This window comes from Ranitomeya imitator, chromosome 1 (assembly GCF_032444005.1).
Source record: "Ranitomeya imitator isolate aRanImi1 chromosome 1, aRanImi1.pri, whole genome shotgun sequence".
NCBI classification, from domain to species: domain Eukaryota; kingdom Metazoa; phylum Chordata; class Amphibia; order Anura; family Dendrobatidae; genus Ranitomeya; species Ranitomeya imitator.
In genome coordinates this window covers 1,074,416,517-1,074,443,085 of record NC_091282.1, presented here as the reverse complement: position 1 = coordinate 1,074,443,085, position 26,569 = coordinate 1,074,416,517, and the positions used below count along the sequence as shown (strand labels likewise).

General features: G+C 43.5%; 1 protein-coding gene and 2 long non-coding RNA genes across 6 annotated transcripts; 2 read left to right on the top strand and 1 right to left on the bottom strand.

The window, feature by feature from the left end:
• Positions 1-18,816: 18,816 nt before the first annotated feature.
• LOC138656890 (uncharacterized) lies at positions 18,817-22,691 on the bottom strand. Of its 4 annotated transcripts, XR_011316986.1 has the most exons (6): positions 22,578-22,691; positions 22,212-22,449; positions 21,815-21,978; positions 20,901-21,270; positions 20,474-20,554; positions 18,817-20,149 (listed from the first exon to the last, which is right to left on the bottom strand). XR_011316986.1 is itself a non-coding variant. In XM_069744228.1 (3 exons), the coding sequence occupies exons 1-3, from the start codon at positions 21,495-21,497 to the stop codon at positions 20,141-20,143; spliced, it is 687 nt and encodes a 228-aa protein (XP_069600329.1). In that variant the 5' UTR covers positions 21,498-21,806; the 3' UTR covers positions 18,817-20,140. The 4 variants fall into 4 exon arrangements, 2 of the variants coding, with proteins under 2 accessions (XP_069600329.1, XP_069600328.1); XR_011316985.1 differs by having other exon boundaries at positions 22,212-22,691; XM_069744228.1 differs by lacking the exons at positions 21,815-21,978; positions 22,212-22,449; positions 22,578-22,691 and having other exon boundaries at positions 20,901-21,806.
• A 38-nt stretch (positions 22,692-22,729) lies between these two features.
• Positions 22,730-24,473, top strand: LOC138656889 (uncharacterized). Its single transcript, XR_011316984.1, has 3 exons — positions 22,730-23,209; positions 23,443-23,606; positions 24,151-24,473. It is a non-coding gene; the product is annotated as an uncharacterized lncRNA (long non-coding RNA).
• An 18-nt stretch (positions 24,474-24,491) lies between these two features.
• LOC138656888 (uncharacterized) lies at positions 24,492-26,019 on the top strand. Its single transcript, XR_011316983.1, has 3 exons — positions 24,492-24,520; positions 24,867-24,947; positions 25,272-26,019. It is a non-coding gene; the product is annotated as an uncharacterized lncRNA (long non-coding RNA).
• The last annotated feature ends 550 nt before the right edge of the window (positions 26,020-26,569 follow it).

Below are 26,569 nucleotides of genomic sequence, written 5' to 3'. Positions count from 1 at the left end.
CCACTCTGAGCCAGCAGAGATCGACGCCACGCAGAACAGGCTGGTACTGGTAAAATTCCTGCCTGTAATTACTTAGTCCAATGGTAAAAAATAAGCATTATCCCAGGGGACCCCTTTTATTCAGAGAAGAGGGAATGTTTTTTTTTTCATTTCTAATCTGTTCTTATTTTATCCAAATCATTAACTAGTACATTGACAATTATTTCTTTTTTAAAATCAGAAAGCATCATCTTAAATTTGTCTTGGCAGACACTTGACTAAAGAAACCAAATAAACAATGAAATACAGAAACACAGTGTATAGTAAACACCTAGTCTGACTGCATTCACATGTCTCCATTTTCTTTTTCTGCTTTTTGTTCTTGTCATTCCTCATGATAAAAGACACTCGCAAACAGAAATCACAACAGATCCCATTGATTGTCAGTAGTAAACTGTTTTCACAAAATGTTTCAAAATGCATCTGTCGGTAGGTATGAAGACAGAAATACATTGCAGGCAATGCTTAGAGACTTTGTTCTATTCATCAATTTTGTTTTTATTGATCTCAATGGACGATGAATGAAAAAACTGATGAAAAGTGTTTTTAACTCATATATCCTCTGTAAAAGAAAAAGCAGAAAGATAGATGATAAATTATATGTGAATACAACCTTGAGAAAGGACATCAAAAAACATAGTCTTACTCTGTCACTTCATGTGAAAGTTTTCTGGCAAGAGGGATTTTACATAGATACATAACACACAAAACCCAAGATAAAAAACATAAGCAAATACCTTGCAGTAAATAAATAATCAGCAATAGTGCATGAAAATAATATAGAGTATTTAGTTAACATAAATTTGATCAAAAAATTTTAAAAGCCATCATCCCACCACGTCACGATGACCCTATTCTGGGCAATCCTAACCTCTAAGAATAAAACCTTACAATTTGTCAAGTGACATGCATGTGGATAAAGGCTGAGAAGCACTGAAACCCGGCTAGTGAACACACTGCCATGGGAAACTGTTGTGAATTCTGTGGCCAAGCTCTCTCCTGTGGTCGTGAGTGGTATTTCGGCTGGTTCTGTCTATGAGCTTCCTTTGGTGGATGAGAGTGGTACTGCGGCTTCTGAGTTTCCTTCCTCAGGTGATGAGGTTAAGTCGTTAGGTGCTGCTCTATTTAGCTCCACCTAGTGCTTTGATCCTGGCCTCCAGTCAATGTTCTAGTATTGGTCTTGCTTTCTCCTGGATCGTTCCTGTGGCCTGTCTATCCTGCATAAGCTAAGTTTTGCTTTATGCATGACATCTTCCGAGAGTACCTGGATAAATTCCTGATTGTATACTTGGATGATATTTTGGTCTTCTCGGATGATTGGGAGTCTCATGTGAAGCAGGTCAGAATGGTGTTCCAGGTCCTGCGTGCTAATTCTTTGTTTGTGAAGGGGTCAAAGTGTCTCTTTGGTGTTCAGAAGGTTTCATTTTTGGGGTTCATTTTTTCTCCTTCTACTATCGAGATGGACCCTGTTAAAGTTCAGGCCATTTATGATTGGACTCAGCCAACATCTCTGAAGAGTCTGCAGAAGTTCCTGGGCTTTGCTAATTTTTATCGTCGCTTCATCAATAATTTTTCTAGTATTGCTAAACCGTTGACTGATTTAACCAAGAAGGGTGCTGATGTGGTCAATTGGTCTTCTGCTGCTGTTGAAGCTTTTCAGGAGTTGAAGAGTCGTTTTTCTTCTGCTCCTGTGTTGTGCCAACCAGATGTTTCGCTTCCGTTCCAGGTCGAGGTTGATGCTTCTGAAATTGGAGCAGGGGCTGTTTTGTCGCAGAGAAGTTCTGATTGCTCGGTGATGAAACCATGCGCCTTCTTTTCCAGGAAATTTTCGCCTGCTGAGCGAAATTATGATGTTGGCAATCGAGAGTTGCTAGCCATGAAGTGGGCATTCGAGGTGTGGCGTCATTGGCTTGAAGGAGCTAAGCATCGCATGGTGGTCTTGACTGATCACAAGAACTTGACTTATCTCGAGTCTGCCAAACGGTTGAATCATAGACAGGCTCGTTGGTCGCTGTTTTTCTCCCGTTTTGACTTTGTGGTTTCGTACCTTCCGGGCTCTAAAAATGTGAAGGCGGATGCCATGTCTAGGAGTTTTGTGCCCGATTCTCTGGGTTTGCCTGAGCCGGCGGGTATTCTCAAAGAGGGGGTAATTTTGTCTGCCATCTCCCCTGATTTGCGGCGGGTGCTGCAAAAGTTTCAGGCTAATAGACCTGACCGTTGCCCAGCGGAGAAACTGTTTGTCCCTGATAGGTGGACGAATAAAGTTATCTCTGAGGTTCATTGTTCGGTGTTGGCTGGTCATCCTGGAATCTTTGGTACCAGAGATTTGGTGGCTAGATCCTTTTGGTGGCCGTTTCTGTCGCGGGATGTGCGTTCTTTTGTGCAGTCCTGTGGGATTTGTGCTCGGGCTAAGCCCTGCTGTTCTCGTGCCAGTGGGTTGCTTTTGCCCTTGCCGGTCCCGAAGAGGCCTTGGACACATATCTCTATGGATTTTATTTCGGATCTCCCCGTCTCTCAAAGAATGTCGGTCATTTGGGTGGTTTGTGATCGCTTCTCTCAGATGGTCCATTTGGTGCCCTTGTCTAAATTGCCTTCCTCCTCTGATTTGGTGCCATTTTTTTTCCAGCATGTGGTTCGTTTACATAGCATTCCAAAGAACATCGTTTCTGACAGAGGTTCCCAGTTTGTTTTGAGGTTTTGGCGAGCCTTTTGTGCTAGGATGCGCATTGATTTGTCTTTTTCCTCGGCTTTCCATCCTCACACAAATGGCCAGACTGAACGAACCAATCAGACCTTGGAAACATATCTGAGATGTTTTGTTTCTGCTGATCAGGATGATTGGGTGTCCTTTTTGCCTTTGGCTGAGTTCGCCCTTAATAATCGGGCCAGCTCGGCTACTTTGGTTTTGCCGTTTTTCTGCAATTCTGGGTTCCACCCTTGTTTCTCTTCAGGGCAGGTTGAGTCTTCGGACTGTCCTGGTGTGGATACTGTGGTGGATAGGTTGCAGCAGATTTGGACTCATGTAGTGGACAATTTGACTTTGTCCCAGGAGAAGGCTCAACGTTTCGCTAACCGCAGGCGCTGTGTGGGTCCCCGACTTCGTGTTGGGGATTTGGTTTGGTTGTCATCTCGTTATATTCCTATGAAGGTTTCCTCTTCTAAGTTTAAGCCTCGTTTCATTGGTCCATATAGGATTTCTGAGGTTCTTAATCCTGTGTCTTTTCGTTTGACTCTTCCAGCTTCTTTTTCCATCCATAACGTGTTCCATAGGTCATTGTTGCGGAGATACGTGGCACCTGTGGTTCCATCTATTGATCCTCCTGCTCCGGTTTTGGTTGAAGGGGAGTTGGAGTATATAGTGGAGAAGATTTTGGATTCTCGTGTTTCGAGATGGAAACTCCAGTATCTGGTTAAGTGGAAAGGTTATGGTCAGGAAGATAATTCCTGGGTCTTTGCCTCTGATGTCCATGCTGCCGATCTGGTTCGTGCCTTTCATGTGGCTCATCCTGGTCGGCCTGGGGGCTCTGGTGAGGGTTCGGTGACCCCTCCTCAAGGGGGGGTACTGTTGTGAATTCTGTGGCCAAGCTCCCTCCTGTGGTCGTGAGTGGTACTTCGGCTGGTTCTGTCTATGAGCTTCCTTTGGTGGATGAGAGTGGTACTGCGGCTTCTGAGTTTCCTTCCTCAGGTGATGAGGTTAAGTCGTTAGGTGCTGCTCTATTTAACTCCACCTAGTGCTTTGATCCTGGCCTCCAGTCAATGTTCTAGTATTGGTCTTGCTTTCTCCTGGATCGTTCCTGTGGCCTGTCTATCCTGCATAAGCTAAGTTTTGCTTGTGTTATTTTTGTTTGCTATTTTTTCTGTCCAGCTTGCTATATTGGTTTTTCTTGCTTGCTGGAAGCTCTGAGACGCAGAGGGAGCACCTCCGTACTGTTAGTCGGTGCGGAGGGTCTTTTTGCCCCCTCTGCGTGGTTGTTTGTAGGGTTTTGTGTTGACCGCAAAGCAATCTTTCCTATCTTCGGTCTGTTCAGTAAGTTGGGCCTCACTTTGCTAAATCTATTTCATCTCTGCGTTTGTATTTTCATCTCAACTCACAGTCATTATATGTGGGGGGCTGCCTTTTCCTTTGGGGTATTTTTCTGAGGCAAGGTAGGCTTATTTTTCTTTCTTAGGGCTAGCTAGTTTCTCAGGCTGTGCTCGAGGCGCATAGGACTGGTCAGGAGCGCTCCACGGCTACCTTTAGTGTGGTTGGATAGGATTAGGGATTGCGGTCAGCAGAGTTCCCAAGTCTCAGAGCTCGTCCTATGTTTTTGGTAATTGTCAGGTCACTTTGTGTGCTCTGAACTTCAAGGTCCATTGTGGTTCTGAATCACCTGTTCATAACAGGAAACCGCATGAATGTATTGTCCAGCTTAAAGAAAAGGCAGGCCACACCTTTATATGAACTGAGTGCAAAAAGTACTAAAACAAAAAACCCAAAGAGATGAACTGGAGTATATATTGGAGTGCATGCAGCGTTTAAGCACATGTTCACACTGGCCATTAACCAGACAAAACCCAAGATAAAAATATAATAAGCAAATACCCTGCAGCAAATAAACAGCAATAGTTCATAAAAATAAAATAGGGTGCTTAGTTAACATAATTTTGACCAAAAAAATGCAAAAGCCATCCCACCATATCACAGTGACCTTATTCTGGATGGTCCTAACCTCTAGTAAACCCTTACCATTTGTCATGTGACATGCATGGGGATAAGGACGGAGAAGGATTGAAACTCAGCTAGTGGACACATAGATTCTTTGAGGGGTTGACACACTTGGTTGCCACCTCAGGTAGACACAGGAACCATTCTGGTAAAGAATCACCTACTGGTTTATTGTGGATATCATAAACCTTGGCAGGGTTCAGCAAAATAAACAAAGCCTTGCTGGCATGTAGGTAAAACAAACAAAACACAGTTCATATGAGTCATTTCTCTGCAGGCTTCGCCTGCAGTCCTTTAGCTCTTCCGGGAGCTATGTGGGAGTTACTGCTCTCCCAATACACACCACAGACTGAACCACAGGTCCAGATATATCACCTGGGCTGGTCACGTGATCGTGACATCACTGCAGGTCCTCAAACACCTGCAAGGTCCTTCAGGGAAAAAGGATACGGTGAAAACCGTCCCACCCACACTGCGGGTGCTCACATAAAACCGGCCTATTAAACTCTGTACATAGCTTCTCAGCACATAGGGTGCTGGAAACACCAAACACTCTGGTTTCATATCACTGACCGCTGCATGCGCAGTGACACGTACCTCCCTTCCTCTACAAAACCAGTGACTCTGTCACAATACATAACACAACTGTACTCAACTTATAATAATAATAATTTTATTTATATAGCGCCAACATATTCCACAGTGCTTAACTTGCTAACACTTAAAGCATAAATCCATTTAGCTGCAAATGCGGTTATGTAAATGTTCCATCGATGTTTTTTAAGACCTATTGGGAAATATATTATGTGATAAATGTAACATGGCTTGTTCAAACTCTATAACCATTCTGTTTCATTCATTGAAAACATGGGATAATTTGTGAACATCAAGCTGTGGAAAAACATTTGCAAATAAATAAATCCTAGAAAACATCAATACTCAAAACCATGAGAAGAAAAAGATTGTGAAATCTCTACAACCAATAAATATAAGGCAAATATGTAATACAAATACCAAAAAATTGCCTAAACTAAAAGTTTCCTCCCTCAAAAATGCAAAAAAGTGATTATATAGTAAAAAAGAAAAAAAAAACCTAACCACGTTACTTGCAATCAAAATAATCAGAAGAATTTTAATCAGTGGGCTATTCATTGTCAAAAGTAAGAAGCATTCCAAAAAAAAAACAATTCAGTTGCAAAAATAAATTTATATAAACAATGTATTATAGGTATTCCTAAACAGAGCTAAAAAAAAAAAAGGCCATACAAATAAAACAAGGACCCGTACCACCACATCAGTGAGAAAATATAAAGTTATGGCTGCTAATATGTGGAAATGAAAAAACTAAAAATAAGAAAGGACCAGATCTATCGGGGACTTAAAGGCAACTGTACTATCAAGTAACTTTTTATAATACGCTCTCCTGTGTATATACATAAGCAATAACATTTTCTCTAGCCACAACATGACTTATATCTTGCATTTTCACTTGTTTCCCCATCTGCAGACTCTATCTCTAAATCTGCATTTTATTCAAAACCTATGAGGGGGGATTAGCTGCTTTGATGTGTCCCATACACAGAACACAGAGACCAGAATTTCCTTCTCTTTATTCTTTTTTAACAGTACAGCCGTAAGAGGCAACAGTATATATTTAATTATACAGCACTATTGATCAGTGTAGATGTGAATCCATCTCTGGTGCAAGGTAAAAGACTTGTTAGTAAGCTCGGCACAATGTTGCACTATCTGAATGTACTTGTTTTTTTACTCTGCTCCTCACTTCTCCCAATTCCCTCCTATGTAATCTGACGTATGTCAGATTTATATGCTGACAGTCCATCTTGTCTCCAGCAAGACAGTTGAGCTGTTTTTTTAGATTGGTTGGCAAGATAGAGTAGATAAGTAGAGAAAGAAGTAATATCTCTGATAACATTTCTCTACATTACAAAGTATCTTACACTCACCTGTACTATTGATTTATGCAAATTTGTTGAAAAAACAGTACCCACTCAAACCCCTACTGACCAGGTGATTTTCTGTTTTTGCTCTTTCATTTTTTTCCTCCCTTTCTTCCAAGAGTGAAACCAAACATATATACAGTAGTTTCTTTTTTAAGCAGTAAAAAAATTCAAAAATGTGTGAACAAAATAAGTCCCGTAATATTTAAAATGTTCAGTTAATGGAACAATGTTAGATCATGTGTTTTCCACCCTAAGCAGATGTTTTTAGTGATATAGCTTTTTGTTAAATATAATATTCTTATCGCTTATTGAATTTTTTGCAGTATTGTGTAGATCAAAAAGACGCAGTTCTTGTGTTTCAATTTTTCCTCAATATGCCATTTACCAATGAGGTTCATTAATTTTAGATTTTTAATAGATCTGAATTTTACAAATGTGCAAGTAAATAAAAAACATATTTTTTATTTATTTATTTTAGTTCTTAATTGTTAATGCTGGAAAAAGTAGGTTATTTGAAAATTTTCATATTTTTAATTTCTTTCATAGGTTTTAAAACTTATTAATTACTGATAGTTTGCACTATACACAGTAATACCACAGTATTGCTAAATATAGCAAAAATCACATTCTTCTATAAATGCCAGCCATAGGCTTGCTTGCATAGGAGTACTGTCATGACAGGCGGGGGTCTTTAACAGACTACTGGGGTTCATGACAACCCATCAGCATTATAGGAATAGCGCACCCCCAGGACCTATGCTGTACATGCTGCTGTCACAGACTGACAGCGGCATTTAACAGGTTAACAGCCACATGCGGCACAAAAGAAGTGTTAACTTTACACTATGAACCAGTGTGAGATTACAGCTATATCACATTTTTATTGTATAATGTTCTATTACTGTAAATTAATGCAATGAATAGAATGTTTATGTTTCAGAGATTCATTTTACTTTTGTTGTCAACTGTGCAGCATGAGTGTCTATTTTTATGGTATTATTTTGTGGTCCAAAAAATGTATCAATTTTTATTACATTTTTGGATGCAAATTTTACAAAAAAAGCATTCATTTTTAACTATTCATTATAATTAACATGTTAACTTTATTTGTTATTCAATATATTTGTTAACCTACATAGATTTTTTATTAAAGTCTTTTTACTATGCTTAAATCTACATTTATTTTATTTTTTTCAGTAAATGGACCTTTGTGGCGGTTTTCTTCCTGGATGGGATGAATTTTGGGGAATATGGCAGATATGGAGGTCATATTTAGAGCCTACAACCCATAAGGCATCTTACTATTGCACTACTGGTTTCAGAAGTAAAAGAACTGACAGAGGCGCACTCTCCCTCTGTCAAACTTCTTAGGTACCACAGTTATTGACCATGGTGTCTGACGGGTTTAAGCTGCTGCAATCAGAGCTAGAAGGGGAGATTAGCTTAATAGCACAAATGCCTCCTGCTGCTGGTAGGACAGGCGCAACTCCTGTGCCCATTCAATCAGTCAGAACACATACCGTATGTATATCTATTTACAAAGAGAGGTTACGTTTTTTTTTCAGGCATGGCCATTAAGGGGTTAAAGGAAAGCACTATTCTGGCACTGTTGTGAGGACACATTTTGCTTGTAGAATTGTTTATAATAGCCACTTTGCTTAAAGTATTGTTCATGGTTAATGATCAGCACTAAAATGTCATATGTGAGCTAATGTTCATACCCTTCAACATTTAAAATTGTAAAAAAAAATAGCACAACCACCCTTTCCTATGTCTAGAGTGTTCCTGCCACAGAAGAGCCCCTCAAAGTGCCAGATATAGATGACTGGGCTTCTTCTGTCTCGCAATAGATTTAGAAGAGAAGGAGGAAAGTGGAACAGTCAGTCACAGGATTGCATATAGAGTCATCGGTGAAAAGAGCATCAGCTGTTTCGCATGAGTACACGCTTCTTCTGGCTCACACATGATAACTAGTACTTCCCCTTTTTTTATACAGGATATCCTATCCACATTATCTATATTTATTAATATCAATTCTAAATCCATGCCAGAGGGATATACTGTATACAAAACACATGCAAAAGACAAGATTCATGGTGCGGACCCCATTTGTATGACAAACGTGGGATTACATTTTGAACAAATTCCTTAAAGAAGATGGGGATAGATACAATAAGTTACCTAGAAAAGACACATATTTTTTTCAAAGGACTGAGGCTTTGGGACTCATGGGGTTAAATGATTGTAACCATCTGAGCCCCTTTCTGTAAAACGGCACATATTAGTGTCTCTTGTTTTTATTTTAATGATGTCTTGTTTATTTGTTTTGTATATATCCCTTTAGTATTGATTTAAAATTAAATAATATTGATAATGTGTATAGGATGTCCTGTATAAAAGAAGTACCAGTCATGATGTGTGAGCGAGAAGAAGCGTGCACTCATGCGAAACCGCTCATTTCACCAATGTCTCTACAAACTTGTGACTGAAATAAAGTGCCTACTACTGAAATTGCCATTGGTGAGTGCCACTTTCGTTGTTGTCTTCTAAATCCATTGCTTCACAAGTATGTAGCAAGCTAAGCACCGGAAGACAAGGCTAGCTTAATCCAAATATTTTGTGGTTTGATCCCATTTTTCCTTCAATTTAAGTGATTTAAGTGTGGTACTTCCAGTTTTTCTTTTTGGTCTGTGTTCTTACTATGTTGGACACCATGGCAGCTACATGCAGCAGTTGTTTAGTGACTTGTTTAGATAGGCCGACCAGAATTCTATGTGCACAGAATGATTGCAATGCCATCATACTATGCATAGACAATATAATTGTTCTTGTCAGCACATCACGTGTTAACAGGCTGATTTGCTGCCATGATGAATTCAGTTCAAAATCATTGCACATAGGGGCGTGGCTTGCACGGGCTAGGGAGCAGACCTGTGTCTGGGTAGCTCCTGCTAAATCCCGTATAATTAGCTACTAAAAGCTTACATTTGGGGACGAAACTCCACCTAAACTTGTCTAAAGCTACCAAGAACAGAACAGAACGCTTGCAGAGCCTCTTTAACGATGGTAAATACAACAAAAGGACACCTAAGCTCCAGCCGCGGCCTCCCTGCATGCCAGCACACTCAGAGGCCCAGAAAATCACATCCAATTAAGCCCTCAGGCTTCAACCCGGACTCAGACAACGGAGGACCACCTGGAAAATCCGCCGTAGCACCCGCACTGAAAACCGCGGCTTCTGGGACTGCCGCTACTCAGCCCGGAGCTACCTCCGTTCATAGGCCTGAAGCCGCGGCCTTTCCTAAGCCATCGGAGCCGAGGTACGGAGAAGAAGCCTTAACCCCGCCCTCGACTCCGCCTACTATGCATACCAAATCTGCGGCCGAGAACAGAAAAAATGGCGGCGCCGCAGCGAAAATGCCGGGGAGAATCACACAAGGACTTACACAAAGGGTGAGTCCCACCCGGAGACACTTGGGACCCGGCACCCAGCTTTTCCGAGCTGGCACAGCAGCAGGGACCCCACCGCGAGCAGCGACGCTGCATGCACCGGCAGAGACAGGAGGTAGGAGAGACGCCGCGGCCCCGCCCATAACCCCGCCTACCGCATGCGGTGATCCGGCTCAAACGACACGGAGACCCATAGCAGCATCGGTCCCTCCATCCGCGCTCGCTGCCCCGAAGTCCCCGAAGCCTCTGGCCGCTTCCACACAGCTGGGAACGGCCGCGGGGAGAGGGCACAGAGCCGCGGCTCCACTCAGACAGGCGGGACCGAAACCCGGAGTGAACGCCGAGGCTCCGCCCACTACTCCGCCCACAGCCAGCCGCGAAAATATGCCGGGAGCCAGAGACAGGGTCTCGGCTTCAAGAAACTCATCAGCCCGGCCCACAGCACAAAGAGGCATAGAACCTCTAACTACCCACTTGCCGGAGGAGTCCGATAAAGGGTGCAAAGGGGCACAGGGGAGATCACCTGGACGGGGGAGAAGCAGACAGGACGAGACTCCTCCCCCAACTCCGCCCACTGACCACAGCTACCCAGCTTTCCACAACACCAAAAACGAAAGTGCAACCCACATATTAAGGCATGATGCCCCTCCTTTCACTCCACAGACCAGACCCCACTCACCATGTCCATCAACTGGTTCAACGGAGACAATGACAACCAAAAAACCTCTTCTCAAAAGTGACTTTGACCACGTACTGGAACAACTCCGTGAAATATTAAGGGAAGCTTTTGCGGAACATCGTATGGTCCCCAAACACCTTTTCTCCTTTAAATCACCCACCACAGACTCAGAGGGTTCAGAGACAGCGTCCGAGCCCTACGTAAGAGACGCACTGTCATCTTTAGCAGAGAGCATCGGCTCCTCCTCATCGGCCCCCTCCTCTAGATCCTCCCAAAGTGATTGCACATCGCCCATTCACGACCCATACCTACCATCTGAATGTTTATCCGACACCAGCATAGAGGATCTTTCATACAGGAGCATGGATCTCACTTACCCGGCCTGCTCAAGGTCCCCCTCTATACTGGAAACTAAAATTGACACTCTTCAAAAAGACTTAGACACTCTAAAAAGTAACATAGCGCATCTCGAGGACCACAGAAGGAGAAACAATATAAAAATAGGAGGAGTCCCTGAATCTATTAAACCGCCACAGCTGAAGAATTATATTCTCAAAATGATCCACAAATTCATACCTGAGGCCAGTGAACCGAACATCATTGAAAAAGCCTTTCGAATCAAAAGACCTGCGTTTCTCCCACAGGGCATACCAAGAGACATCATCGTCTCCTTCTTCCCGACATGGATCAAGAACAAACTATTCGATCTCCCTTCCGACAAGAACTTTCAGCTTTCTTCATTTGGCCAACTATCTTTCTTCAGGGACCTATCCAGAGCCACCCTGAAAAAACGCAGAGACTTTGCACACATTACACAAGAACTCCGGAGGGCACATTTTTCATACTCGTGGTCCCCTTACTCCACTCTCACAATAAAACTTTTGTCGGGTAGCGTCCATGTTACAAACCCAGTGGAAGGCCTATCCTTTCTACAACACCACGGCCTAAACCCTCCGAAAATGTCCAGCCAACATGTCCTTAAACCTGGTAAAGCATACAATGTTTCTGAATAAAATGTAGTTTACCCCTCATACATCTTCTTATACCTACACAACACTGTTATACCCAATAGGGGTCTTAATTCCCAATGATCAGCCTTAATCTTGAGCCAATTATTTTTCGCCCACATAGCCACAGGTACATCTTAGATGTTCCCTGTTATAAATCACTACACACCATACAATAAGCAAAATTTTACATTAGGCTTTCATATTCTATTATCTACCAGTTAACCACTACAGTATCAAACACTTAATGACACCCCAAACGTCTAATGTTTAACATATATGTATACAATGTTTGCTATTTTGCTGTGTTTATTTTGCTCAACTGTATGTTTGCCTATATCTCCCCCTATGTCAGGGGGATGCTCCTTTCCTACCTCCACTCCTTCCCCCCCCTCCTTTCCCCCCCCTCCCCTCCCCTTCTTACCCTTACTTGTTAAAGTTAAAACCCATTAAAAAATTTTGAAAGCAAAATCATTGCACATGTTGTAAAGAGTTTAACTTGTTCATTGGGGTCAATGCTAAAACCTATTTAGACGGCCTGATAATTAGGAATAGGCCTTACTAGGAATGCATCTTCCTCAATTATCGGCCCATATAAAAGCAGCATTAGGCAAATATGTAAAACTAGATGGTGGCCCGATTCTAACGCATCGGGTATTCTAAAATATGTATGTATGTATATAGCAGCCACATAGTATATAGCACAGGCCATGTAGTATATAGCGCAGCCCACATAATGTATAGCACAGGCCACGCAGTATATAACACAGGCCACGCAGTATATAACGCAGCCCACGCAGTATATAACACAGCCCATGCAGTATATAACACAGCCCACGCACTATATAACCCAGCCCACGTGATATATAGCACAGCTCATGCAGTATATACATAGTAACATAGTAACATAGTAACATAGTTAGTAAGGCCGAAAAAAGACATTTGTCCATCCAGTTCAGCCTATATTCCATCATAATAAATACCCAGATCTACGTCCTTCTACAGAACCTAATAATTGTATGATACAATATTGTTCTGCTCCAGGAAGACATCCAGGCCTCTCTTGAACCCCTCGACTGAGTTCGCCATCACCACCTCCTCAGGCAAGCAATTCCAGATTCTCACTGCCCTAACAGTAAAGAATCCTCTTCTATGTTGGTGGAAAAACCTTCTCTCCTCCAGACGCAAAGAATGCCCCCTTGTGCCCGTCACCTTCCTTGGTATAAACAGATCCTCAGCGAGATATTTGTATTGTCCCCTTATATACTTATACATGGTTATTAGATCGCCCCTCAGTCGTCTTTTTTCTAGACTAAATAATCCTAATTTCGCTAATCTATCTGGGTATTGTAGTTCTCCCATCCCCTTTATTAATTTTGTTGCCCTCCTTTGTACTCTCTCTAGTTCCATTATATCCTTCCTGAGCACCGGTGCCCAAAACTGGACACAGTACTCCATGTGCGGTCTAACTAGGGATTTGTACAGAGGCAGTATAATGCTCTCATCATGTGTATCCAGACCTCTTTTAATGCACCCCATGATCCTGTTTGCCTTGGCAGCTGCTGCCTGGCACTGGCTGCTCCAGGTAAGTTTATCATTAACTAGGATCCCCAAGTCCTTCTCCCTGTCAGATTTACCCAGTGGTTTCCCGTTCAGTGTGTAATGGTGATATTGATTCCCTCTTCCCATGTGTATAACCTTACATTTATCATTGTTAAACCTCATCTGCCACCTTTCAGCCCAAGTTTCCAACTTATCCAGATCCATCTGTAGCAGAATACTATCTTCTCTTGTATTAACTGCTTTACATAGTTTTGTATCATCTGCAAATATCGATATTTTACTGTGTAAACCTTCTACCAGATCATTAATGAATATGTTGAAGAGAACAGGTCCCAATACTGACCCCTGCGGTACCCCACTGGTCACAGCGACCCAGTTAGAGACTATACCATTTATAACCACCCTCTGCTTTCTATCACTAAGCCAGTTACTAACCCATTTACACACATTTTCCCCCAGACCAAGCATTCTCATTTTGTGTACCAACCTCTTGTGCGGCACGGTATCAAACGCTTTGGAAAAATCGAGATATACCACGTCCAATGACTCACCGTGGTCCAGCCTATAGCTTACCTCTTCATAAAAACTGATTAGATTGGTTTGACAGGAGCGATTTCTCATAAACCCATGCTGATATGGAGTTAAACAGTTATTCTCATTGAGATAATCCAGAATAACATCCCTCAGAAACCCTTCAAATATTTTACCAACAATAGAGGTTAGACTTACTGGCCTATAATTTCCAGGTTCACTTTTAGAGCCCTTTTTGAATATTGGCACCACATTTGCTATGCGCCAGTCCTGCGGAACAGACCCTGTCGCTATAGAGTCACTAAAAATAAGAAATAATGGTTTATCTATTACATTACTTAGTTCTCTTAGTACTCGTGGGTGTATGCCATCCGGACCCGGAGATTTATCTATTTTAATCTTATTTAGCCGGTTTCGCACCTCTTCTTGGGTTAGATTGGTGACCCTTAATATAGGGTTTTCATTGTTTCTTGGGATTTCACCTAGCATTTCATTTTCCACCGTGAATACCGTGGAGAAGAAGGTGTTTAATATGTTAGCTTTTTCCTCGTCATCTACAACCATTCTTTCCTCACTATTTTTTAAGGGGCCTACATTTTCAGTTTTTATTCTTTTACTATTGATATAGTTGAAGAACAGTTTGGGATTAGTTTTACTCTCCTTAGCAATGTGCTTCTCTGTTTCCTTTTTGGCAGCTTTAATTAGTTTTTTAGATAAAGTATTTTTCTCCCTATAGTTTTTTAGAGCTTCAATGGTGCCATCCTGCTTTAGTAGTGCAAATGCTTTCTTTTTACTGTTAATTGCCTGTCTTACTTCTTTGTTTAGCCACATTGGGTTTTTCCTATTTCTAGTCCTTTTATTCCCACAAGGTATAAACCGCTTACACTGCCTATTTAGGATGTTCTTAAACATTTCCCATTTATTATCTGTATTCTCATTTCTGAGGATATTGTCCCAGTCTACCAGATTAAGGGCATCTCTAAGCTGTTCAAACTTTGCCTTCCTAAAGTTCAATGTTTTTGTGACTCCCTGACAAGTCCCCCTAGTGAAAGACAGGTGAAACTGCACAATATTGTGGTCGCTATTTCCTAAATGCCCAACCACCTGCAGATTTGTTATTCTGTCAGGTCTATTAGATAGTATTAGGTCTAAAAGTGCTGCTCCTCTGGTTGGATTCTGCACCAATTGTGAAAGATAATTTTTCTTGGTTATTAGCAGAAACCTGTTGCCTTTATGGGTTTCACAGGTTTCTGTTTCCCAGTTAATATCCGGGTAGTTAAAGTCCCCCATAACCAGGACCTCATTATGGGTTGCAGCTTCATCTATCTGCTTTAGAAGTAGACTTTCCATGCTTTCTGTTATATTTGGGGGTTTGTAACAGACCCCAATGAGAATTTTGTTACCATTTTTCCCTCCATGAATTTCAACCCATATGGACTCGACATCCTCATTCCCTTCGCTAATATCCTCCCTTAAAGTGGACTTTAGACAAGACTTTACATAGAGACAAACCCCTCCTCCTCTCCGATTTTTACGATCCTTTCTAAACAGACTGTAACCCTGTAAGTTAACTGCCCAGTCATAGCTTTCATCTAACCATGTCTCGGTTATTCCCACTATGTCAAAGTTACCTGTAGATATTTCTGCTTCTAGTTCTTCCATCTTGTTTGTCAGGCTTCTGGCGTTTGCGAGCATGCAGTTTAGAGGATTTTGTTTTGTTCCAATCTCCTCACTGTGGATTGTTTTAGAAATGTTCTTACCTCCCTTCTGAGTATGTTTTCCTGGGTCGTCTTTGTTTGAGTCTAATGTTTTTCTTCCCGTCCCCTCTTCTTCTAGTTTAACGCCCTCCTGATGAGTGTAGCGAGTCTTCTGGCGAATGTGTGTTTCCCAGGTTTGTTGAGGTGTAGTCCGTCTCTGGCGAGGAGTCCATCGTACCAGTAATTCACACCGTGGTCCAGGAATCCAAATCCTTGTTGTCTGCACCATCGTCTTAGCCAGTTGTTTGCATCAAGGATCCTGTTCCATCTCCTGGTGCCATGCCTGTCTACTGGAAGGATAGAAGAAAAAACTACCTGTGCATCCAGTTCCTTTACTTTCTTCCCCAACTCTTCAAAGTCCTTGCAGATTGTCGGTAGGTCCTTCCTTGCCGTGTCATTGGTGCCAACATGTATCAGAAGAAATGGGTGGACGTCCTTGGAGCTGAAGAGCTTTGGTATCCTATCGGTCACATCCTTGATCATCGCACCTGGAAGGCAGCATACTTCTCTTGCAGTTATGTCCGCTCTGCAGATGGCTGCTTCGGTGCCTCTCAGTAGTGAGTCTCCCACCACCACCACTCTTCGTTGCTTCTTGGCTGTACTTTTTGCTGTCACTTGTTGCTGTGTGCCCTTTTCTTTTTTGCTTGCTGGTATTGCTTCATTCTTAGGTGTGCCATCTTCATCCTCTACAAAGATTTGATATCGGTTCTTCAGTTGTGTGGTTGGTGATTTCTCCATGGTCTTCTTGCTTCTTTTGGTCACATGCTTCCACTCATCTGCTTTTGGAGGTTCTCTGACACTTTTTGCACCTTCTGTGACATATATATATATAGCACAGGCCACACAATATATAACACAGCCACACAGTATAAAACACAGCCCACACAGTATATAACACAGGGCATGCAGTATATAACACAGCCACGCAGTTTATAACACAGCCCACGCAGTATATAGCACAGGGCGCACAGAATATAACACAGCCCACGCAGTATATAACACAGCCCATGCAGAATATAACACAGCCCACGTAATATATAGCACAGCCCACATAGTATACAACACAGGCCACACAATATATAACACAGGCCACGCAGTAAATAACACAAGTCACGCAGTATATAACACAGGCCATGCAGTATATAACAGTGGCCACGCAGTATATAACAGTGGCCACACAGTATATAGCAGTGGCCACGCAGTATATAACACAGCCCACGCAGTACATAACACAGCCCACGCAGTATATAACACTGCCCACGTAGTATATAATACTGCCCACATAGTATATAGCAGCCATGCTGTATATAACACAGCCCACGTAATATATAGCACAGCCCACGCAGTATATAACACAGCCCACGCAGCATATAACAGAGACCGCTAATTCATCTGGGTAATTTTGCAATGCATCTCTGGGAACGGAAGCTGGCGGCAGTCGCGCGCGCATCGGCGGAAGACGGAAGGTGAGAATAGCAGGTTTATTGTTTTTTTTATTATTTTTAACGTTAGATTTTTTACTATTGAGGCTGCATAGGCAGCATCAATAGTAAAAAGTTGGTCACATAGGGTTAATAGCAGCATTAACGGAGTGCGTCACACTGCGGCATAACGCGGTCTGTTAACGCTGCCATCAACTCTGTGTGAGCGCTGACTGGAGGGGAGTATGGAGCGGGCGCCGGGCACTGACTGAATGGAAGTAGGGAGGGACCAATTCTAAGCCAGGCTGTGCCCGTAGTTGATTGGTCGCTGCCTGGTGGCCGCGACCAATCAGCGACGCGGGATTTCCATGACAGACAGACAGACGGAAGTGACCCTTAGACGATTATATATGTAAAATACACAGATTTATGTTAATAAACCTGTGATTACACAGAATGTATGGAAATTAACCCCTTTGTAACCAGGCAAATATTCATTTTTGCACTTTTATTTTTTACCCCCTTTTTTCTTAGAACCACAACTTTTATTTGCTGTTGACATAACCATATGAACACTTGTTTTTTAAGAGACAAGTTGTAGTTTTTAATGACACCATCCATTTTGCGATAAAATGTACTGCAAAATGGGAAAAACTATCCAAGTGGTATGAAACAGTAAAAAAAGGCAAATACACCATTTTTTGTGATTTGTTTTTATAGCATTTATTGTGACTCGGAGACTCATGTTACCTGGTAAAGTTGACCATGTGTTTACAACAACACCAAATTTATATACTTTCTTATATATTTATTAAAATGTGTTTTCCAATTTATTCTGAAAGCCATAACATTTTAATTTTTCTTCTACGTTTTGTGGAGTAAATGGGGGAGCGAGGTGAAAAAAAAATACAATTCCGTCTCTGATTTTTTTTTTCTTTGCCAAATATGTGTCATGCTTGGACACGGGTAAGTTCAGTGGACGACAAAGCACAGAAATACGATGGGATGGAAAAGGAAGATGAAGGCCCTAACGGTAGGGAGCGAGGGATGGAACACCTCCTGACAAGAACCTGTGCATGTCCCTAGCTCCCCTAACGCCCTAGGTGGGTCCTTCTCCCTCCGCCATCACGTGCCTAGTCCCTGCATGCCACCTCCATGTACCCTGGCTAGTGCACTGGCCAGCAAGGACGCTAGACTCACCACTGAAGGTGGTAGCATAGTAGGGAAGAAAGAGTAAAGATAGAAAGGGGCGCACCAATATATAATGTCACAGTCACCATCAAGGGGTGCAATACTTAGTCTATAAATAGAACAGGACAAACGAAAAAAGAAAGGGTAGACTAAAAATAGTATGCACAACCCAAAATATAGAGACAATCGGTAGTACTATAAAGCAAAACACCTTTATTAAACACCTCAAAAAACATGTTAAAAACATTTAAAAACAAATGTACAAATCCCTATACCCATCATATCCCATAATAAATGACAATCCCATAATACAATAGGAAAACAGTAATATCCTACCCTAGATGCACCTAGTCACATATGCTCTCCTGCAAAAATGTGCCTATACAGGCCGCAAAGGACTCGACCACAATATGTCAGTATCCACTGCTAATAATCAAAAAATGAAACATCCATGCAATACATGGTCCTGAGATTGGAATGTGATAGCATGCTATATAACAGCTGTGGATACAACCTGTCCTGCGTCAATTCTGGTATATGGAGATGCAGCAATGTCAAAGGGCACAGAGCACCACAAGGGTTAAATCCACATAGAGCCAGGGAACATAACAGCCCCAAAATGGCCCTGAGGTAGGAGAAGGATAAGGTGGGAGCGCACCCCACGCGTATCGCTGCCTCCGCAGCTTCGTCAGGGGAAGTGAAACTAAAGGTGCAACAGTGTGTGCTTAAATAATAAATCCAATAAGGTAAATTGCATACCGGTGTGGGAGAGAGAGAGAGAGGTAAAAGCCGGAAGACGCCGGCGACGCCATGACGACAGGAACACAATCATAATGAACGGCAATCCTAGAGCGTCCAAAGGGTCACATGCGCACGCGCAAACCGCGGTATTCCATAGGACCACGTTGCGCACGCGCCGTGCCAGCCGGCTAGATGGACACGTCATAGGACACAGGGCAAAGAGAAATGGAATAAAGCCCGAGGACCGGACTAAGCTAGCGAGGCCGGCTAGATGGACACATCATGGGACACAGAGCAGAGGGGGTGGGATAAGGACCAAAAAGCCAGAGAGGGGGGAAGGGAGGGGAAAAAAAAAAAAAAAAACACAACAGGTAAAAAGAGGGCAGAGTGTGCATGTTGCAGCAAGACACAGAGACACAAGATATCCACCCGCAGAATGCCGGGAGATATCACAATCATAGACATATACTAGTGATTAAAGGCAAAACCGCCAAAGGACACAAAAAGACAGGGCATATAAAGCCACCCAGAAAACCTGAAAGGGAGAAAGGAATATTATTATTGTTGGCAAGTGCACAGGTATAAGTGCACGTAAACACCTATACAGCAACCATATACAGTATATAACAATATCAGGCAAAAAACACACACATATATAAATATAAACAGACTGATGTCCCTTGAGTCCGTAAGTATATGTACGAGTATTCTCTCAATGCCGCTATGTAGACGTTTCCGGTCCCCAGCTTATAGTCCCATAGTCGATGAGGCCGACACCATCCAGATCTATACGAGAGAAAGCACTCTTCATCACAAGCCCCTTCCGACTTGCCAATCTCAAATGCGCATCCGAGCCCATGGTCCATAATAGGAGTTTGCCATAAAATCCGCATTGTAGCTGTGAGAGCAAAATCTCTTCTGCATAAGATGTCCTTCCATTTGCCATAATGGCATGCCGCACATCCACCCTCCAGGGTCCACTTCATTATCTAATGTGTCAAAGACCTCTGCATCCATGTTGGTCCCCACAGTAAGCTTGTAATATCCATATCCCAATTTCCAGGGATGATCATCACCCTTTTGGGTGCGTCCTCAGCCTTCCTGAATGGAGACAAATGCAAAATTAGATATGGGCACCAAATCTGAAGGGAACCAAATCAGACGTCCCAGAAACTAAAAATACCCCAATGAATCTACGCGCCAACTATCCTAGGAACCCCGTGAAGAGCAATTCCTCATTTAGGCCCATGGGTGCGACCGCCTGAAGATCGAAAATCCACCTGGACTCAGCACGCAAGAGATAGTTAGATATATTGCCACCCCTTTCGCCACAGGAAACCCTCTGTAACCCCACAACTTGCAAATCAATGGGCGAACCCCTATGTTTCAGCAAGAAATGCGCCGCCACAGGAGTCAAGATTTTACCTTTGCCTTGGTCCGTAGCCGCCAGGCGTATGGTTGATACGTGTTTTTGAAACCTCTTACGTAGTTCTTGGGATGTTTGCCCTACATAGATCATATTACAAGGGCAAATTAGCACATAAATAACATTTCTGCTCCTGCAGTTGATGTAAGCCTTTAACGCATGTCTGCTGGAGTTCGTGGGGTGTGTAAATATGTCCCGGGTGGGCGTCATAAAGGGGCAGACATTACATTCCCCACAGGGGAATGATCCCTTGAGGACAATACCCCTATTAAGTTTGACCGTGGGCCTAGAAAAATGGCTCCTGGTCAACAACTGCCTCAGATTCGGGGCTCTTCTAGATGTCAATAACGGCCTATTGCTGATGACTTGTGTGGTTTGCATATCTGTTTGCAAGATCGGCCAATGTCTAGTGAGGATGTGTCTTACCTGCCCCCAGCTGTCATTATAGTCCGTGATGAACCTCGTCTGCGATTCTCGGGAACGACCCACAGGAATCAAAAGTGAGGCCTGATCATGTTGTCTTGCTCGCTGGAAAGCCGTGGCAACCACTCGTTTGGGATAACTCCTCTGTCTGAAGCGGTCCGTCAGATCCCGAGCTTGCATCAGAAAGTCTTGATCCCGAGTGCAATTACGTCTAATGCGTAAAAATTGTCCCGTCGGGACGCCCACCTTCGTGTGCCAAGGGTGAAAACTGTTGAACTCCAAAAGAGCGTTAGTAGCAGTGGGCTTCCGGAAAAGGTCCGTGACCAGCTTGTTCCCTTGTACGAAAATTCTCAGATCCAGAAAGCTAGTCGAACTGTTGGAAATAGAGTGGGTTAAAAAGATATTATGGGGGTTGGAATTGAGGCTGTGGATGAAATCAGTACAACCCTCCCTGCTGCCCGACCAAATAAAGAATAAGTCATCGATATAGCGATGCCAATTCCGGACATGATGTTGATATGCCAGGGATGGGTACACAAACACCTCCTCCCACCAACCTAAGAAGATGTTTGCGTAGGTTGGTGCACATTTCGCCCCCATTGCCACTCCAGCTGTCTGTAAATAAAATGTTCTGTCAAACAAAAAATAGTTGTGATGAAGAACAAATTTCAGCAGATCCAACAGAAAAGAATCATGCCCCCGATCTGAGTGTGACAGTTTGTCTAGGCAAAAAGTAACCGCATGCAGGCCATCACTATGCTTGATGTTGGAGTACAAAGACTCCACATCACAAGTTACCAGGTAGAATTCTCCCGGCAGTTCTATCCGTCCACAGACCTCAATAAAATGGGCAGAATCCCTTATAAAGGAGGGCAAGGCCGTGACTATTGGCTGGAAGAAGAAGTCCAAATACTCACTTGCCCGCTCGCAGATACTCCCAATGCTAGAAACAATCGGCCTTCCTGGTGGTTTCTTCTCGTCTTTATGTATCTTCGGCAACATATAAAATGTTGCCGTGACCGGATGTTCCACCCATAAATATTTTTTCTCTTGGGGCGAGATAATGCCGAAACTTAGCGTCCTGCAGAGTAAATAGTCAAATTTAGACGCAAACACTGCCGTGGGATCTGAAGGTAATTTTTGATAGCATCTGGGGTTAGTGAGCTGTCTATTGGCCTCCTCTAAATATGCTTCAATTGACCACAGCACCACATTGCCCCCCTTATCCGCCTCTTTAATCACAAATTCCTTGTTGCTTTGTAAGTCCCGCAAGGCCCGTTTTTCGGCAAGATTAAGGTTAGAGGATCTACCCACCTGTGTTGGCATTGCCAGAATGTCTCGTTTCACCAGCTCAAAGAATATCTTGATTGCGGGTACCAAGGAAAAGGAAGGCGTTTTAAGGGATCTATTTCTGCCAGGGAACTTTCTTCTGGTACACCCTGATTCGTTCTCCTCCAGTAGGGCTAGTAGATCTTGAAAGGCTTGGCGCTCATCCTCAGGTATTGATTGTAGAATATCCGGTTTTTTGTAGATAACCTGAAATGTGAGGTTCCTACAAAACAAATAGAGGTCCTTAACTAAAGTAAATTTGTCGGCCGTATGTGTGGGAGCAAAAGTTAAACCCCTCTTCAGGACGGCAAGTTCCACCGCAGTAAGTTCATATTTAGAAAGATTTATTACCTGGAGGGTGGATGTAGAGGCTCCAGAGGTCTGTTCCGTATCAGGGGGGGAGGAGGCTTGATTTATTTCCGTCTGGTTGAGTATTTGTGGGGGTAAGTCGGATTGTGGTCCCTGTGGCGCGTTATGTTATAACGCTATGTTATAACGCGCCACAGGGACCACAATCCGACTTACCCCCACAAATACTCAACCAGACGGAAATAAATCAAGCCTCCTCCCCCCCTGATACGGAACAGACCTCTGGAGCCTCTACATCCACCCTCCAGGTAATAAATCTTTCTAAATATGAACTTACTGCGGTGGAACTTGCCGTCCTGAAGAGGGGTTTAACTTTTGCTCCCACACATACGGCCGACAAATTTACTTTAGTTAAGGACCTCTATTTGTTTTGTAGGAACCTCACATTTCAGGTTATCTACAAAAAACCGGATATTCTACAATCAATACCTGAGGATGAGCGCCAAGCCTTTCAAGATCTACTAGCCCTACTGGAGGAGAACGAATCAGGGTGTACCAGAAGAAAGTTCCCTGGCAGAAATAGATCCCTTAAAACGCCTTCCTTTTCCTTGGTACCCGCAATCAAGATATTCTTTGAGCTGGTGAAACGAGACATTCTGGCAATGCCAACACAGGTGGGTAGATCCTCTAACCTTAATCTTGCCGAAAAACGGGCCTTGCGGGACTTACAAAGCAACAAGGAATTTGTGATTAAAGAGGCGGATAAGGGGGGCAATGTGGTGCTGTGGTCAATTGAAGCATATTTAGAGGAGGCCAATAGACAGTTCACTAACCCCAGATGCTATCAAAAATTACCTTCAGATCCCACGGCAGTGTTTGCGTCTAAATTTTACTCTTTACTCTGCAGGACGCTAAGTTTCGGCATTATCTCGCCCCAAGAGAAAAAATATTTATGGGTGGAACATCCGGTCACGGCAACATTTTATATGTTGCCGAAGATACATAAAGACGAGAAGAAACCACCAGGAAGGCCGATTGTTTCTAGCATTGGGAGTATCTGCGAGCGGGCAAGTGAGTATTTGGACTTCTTCTTCCAGCCAATAGTCACGGCCTTGCCCTCCTTTATAAGGGATTCTGCCCATTTTATTGAGGTCTGTGGACGGATAGAACTGCCGGGAGAATTCTACCTGGTAACTTGTGATGTGGAGTCTTTGTACTCCAACATCAAGCATAGTGATGGCCTGCATGCGGTTACTTTTTGCCTAGACAAACTGTCACACTCAGATCGGGGGCATGATTCTTTTCTGTTGGATCTGCTGAAATTTGTTCTTCATCACAACTATTTTTTGTTTGACAGAACATTTTATTTACAGACAGCTGGAGTGGCAATGGGGGCGAAATGTGCACCAACCTACGCAAACATCTTCTTAGGTTGGTGGGAGGAGGTGTTTGTGTACCCATCCCTGGCATATCAACATCATGTCCGGAATTGGCATCGCTATATCGATGACTTATTCTTTATTTGGTCGGGCAGCAGGGAGGGTTGTACTGATTTCATCCACAGCCTCAATTCCAACCCCCATAATATCTTTTTAACCCACTCTATTTCCAACAGTTCGACTAGCTTTCTGGATCTGAGAATTTTCGTACAAGGGAACAAGCTGGTCACGGACCTTTTCCGGAAGCCCACTGCTACTAACGCTCTTTTGGAGTTCAACAGTTTTCACCCTTGGCACACGAAGGTGGGCGTCCCGACGGGACAATTTTTACGCATTAGACGTAATTGCACTCGGGATCAAGACTTTCTGATGCAAGCTCGGGATCTGACGGACCGCTTCAGACAGAGGAGTTATCCCAAACGAGTGGTTGCCACGGCTTTCCAGCGAGCAAGACAACATGATCAGGCCTCACTTTTGATTCCTGTGGGTCGTTCCCGAGAATCGCAGACAAGGTTCATCACGGACTATAATGACAGCTGGGGGCAGGTAAGACACATCCTCACTAGACATTGGCCGATCTTGCAAACAGATATGCAAACCACACAAGTCATCAGCAATAGGCCGTTATTGACATCTAGAAGAGCCCCGAATCTGAGGCAGTTGTTGACCAGGAGCCATTTTTCTAGGCCCACGGTCAAACTTAATAGGGGTATTGTCCTCAAGGGATCATTCCCCTGTGGGGAATGTAATGTCTGCCCCTTTATGACGCCCACCCGGGACATATTTACACACCCCACGAACTCCAGCAGACATGCGTTAAAGGCTTACATCAACTGCAGGAGCAGAAATGTTATTTATGTGCTAATTTGCCCTTGTAATATGATCTATGTAGGGCAAACATCCCAAGAACTACGTAAGAGGTTTCAAAAACACGTATCAACCATACGCCTGGCGGCTACGGACCAAGGCAAAGGTAAAATCTTGACTCCTGTGGCGGCGCATTTCTTGCTGAAACATAGGGGTTCGCCCATTGATTTGCAAGTTGTGGGGTTACAGAGGGTTTCCTGTGGCGAAAGGGGTGGCAATATATCTAACTATCTCTTGCGTGCTGAGTCCAGGTGGATTTTCGATCTTCAGGCGGTCGCACCCATGGGCCTAAATGAGGAATTGCTCTTCACGGGGTTCCTAGGATAGTTGGCGCGTAGATTCATTGGGGTATTTTTAGTTTCTGGGACGTCTGATTTGGTTCCCTTCAGATTTGGTGCCCATATCTAATTTTGCATTTGTCTCCATTCAGGAAGGCTGAGGACGCACCCAAAAGGGTGATGATCATCCCTGGAAATTGGGATATGGATATTACAAGCTTACTGTGGGGACCAACATGGATGCAGAGGTCTTTGACACATTAGATAATGAAGTGGACCCTGGAGGGTGGATGTGCGGCATGCCATTATGGCAAATGGAAGGACATCTTATGCAGAAGAGATTTTGCTCTCACAGCTACAATGCGGATTTTATGGCAAACTCCTATTATGGACCATGGGCTCGGATGCGCATTTGAGATTGGCAAGTCGGAAGGGGCTTGTGATGAAGAGTGCTTTCTCTCGTATAGATCTGGATGGTGTCGGCCTCATCGACTATGGGACTATAAGCTGGGGACCGGAAACGTCTACATAGCGGCATTGAGAGAATACTCGTACATATACTTACGGACTCAAGGGACATCAGTCTGTTTATATTTATATATGTGTGTGTTTTTTGCCTGATATTGTTATATACTGTATATGGTTGCTGTATAGGTGTTTACGTGCACTTATACCTGTGCACTTGCCAACAATAATAATATTCCTTTCTCCCTTTCAGGTTTTCTGGGTGGCTTTATATGCCCTGTCTTTTTGTGTCCTTTGGCGGTTTTGCCTTTAATCACTAGTATATGTCTATGATTGTGATATCTCCCGGCATTCTGCGGGTGGATATCTTGTGCCTCTGTGTCTTGCTGCAACATGCACACTCTGCCCTCTTTTTACCTGTTGTGTTTTTTTTTTTTTTTTTTTGTTTTGTTTTTTTCCCCTCCCTTCCCCCCTCTCTGGCTTTTTGGTCCTTATCCCACCCCCTCTGCTCTGTGTCCCATGATGTGTCCATCTAGCCGGCCTCGCTAGCTTAGTCCGGTCCTCGGGCTTTATTCCATTTCTCTTTGCCCTGTGTCCTATGACGTGTCCATCTAGCCGGCTGGCACGGCGCGTGCGCAACGTGGTCCTATGGAATACCGCGGTTTGCGCGTGCGCATGTGACCCTTTGGACGCTCTAGGATTGCCGTTCATTATGATTGTGTTCCTGTCGTCATGGCGTCGCCGGCGTCTTCCGGCTTTTACCTCTCTCTCTCTCTCCCACACCGGTATGCAATTTACCTTATTGGATTTATTATTTAAGCACACACTGTTGCACCTTTAGTTTCACTTCCCCTGACGAAGCTGCGGAGGCAGCGATACGCGTGGGGTGCGCTCCCACCTTATCCTTCTCCTACCTCAGGGCCATTTTGGGGCTGTTATGTTCCCTGGCTCTATGTGGATTTAACCCTTGTGGTGCTCTGTGCCC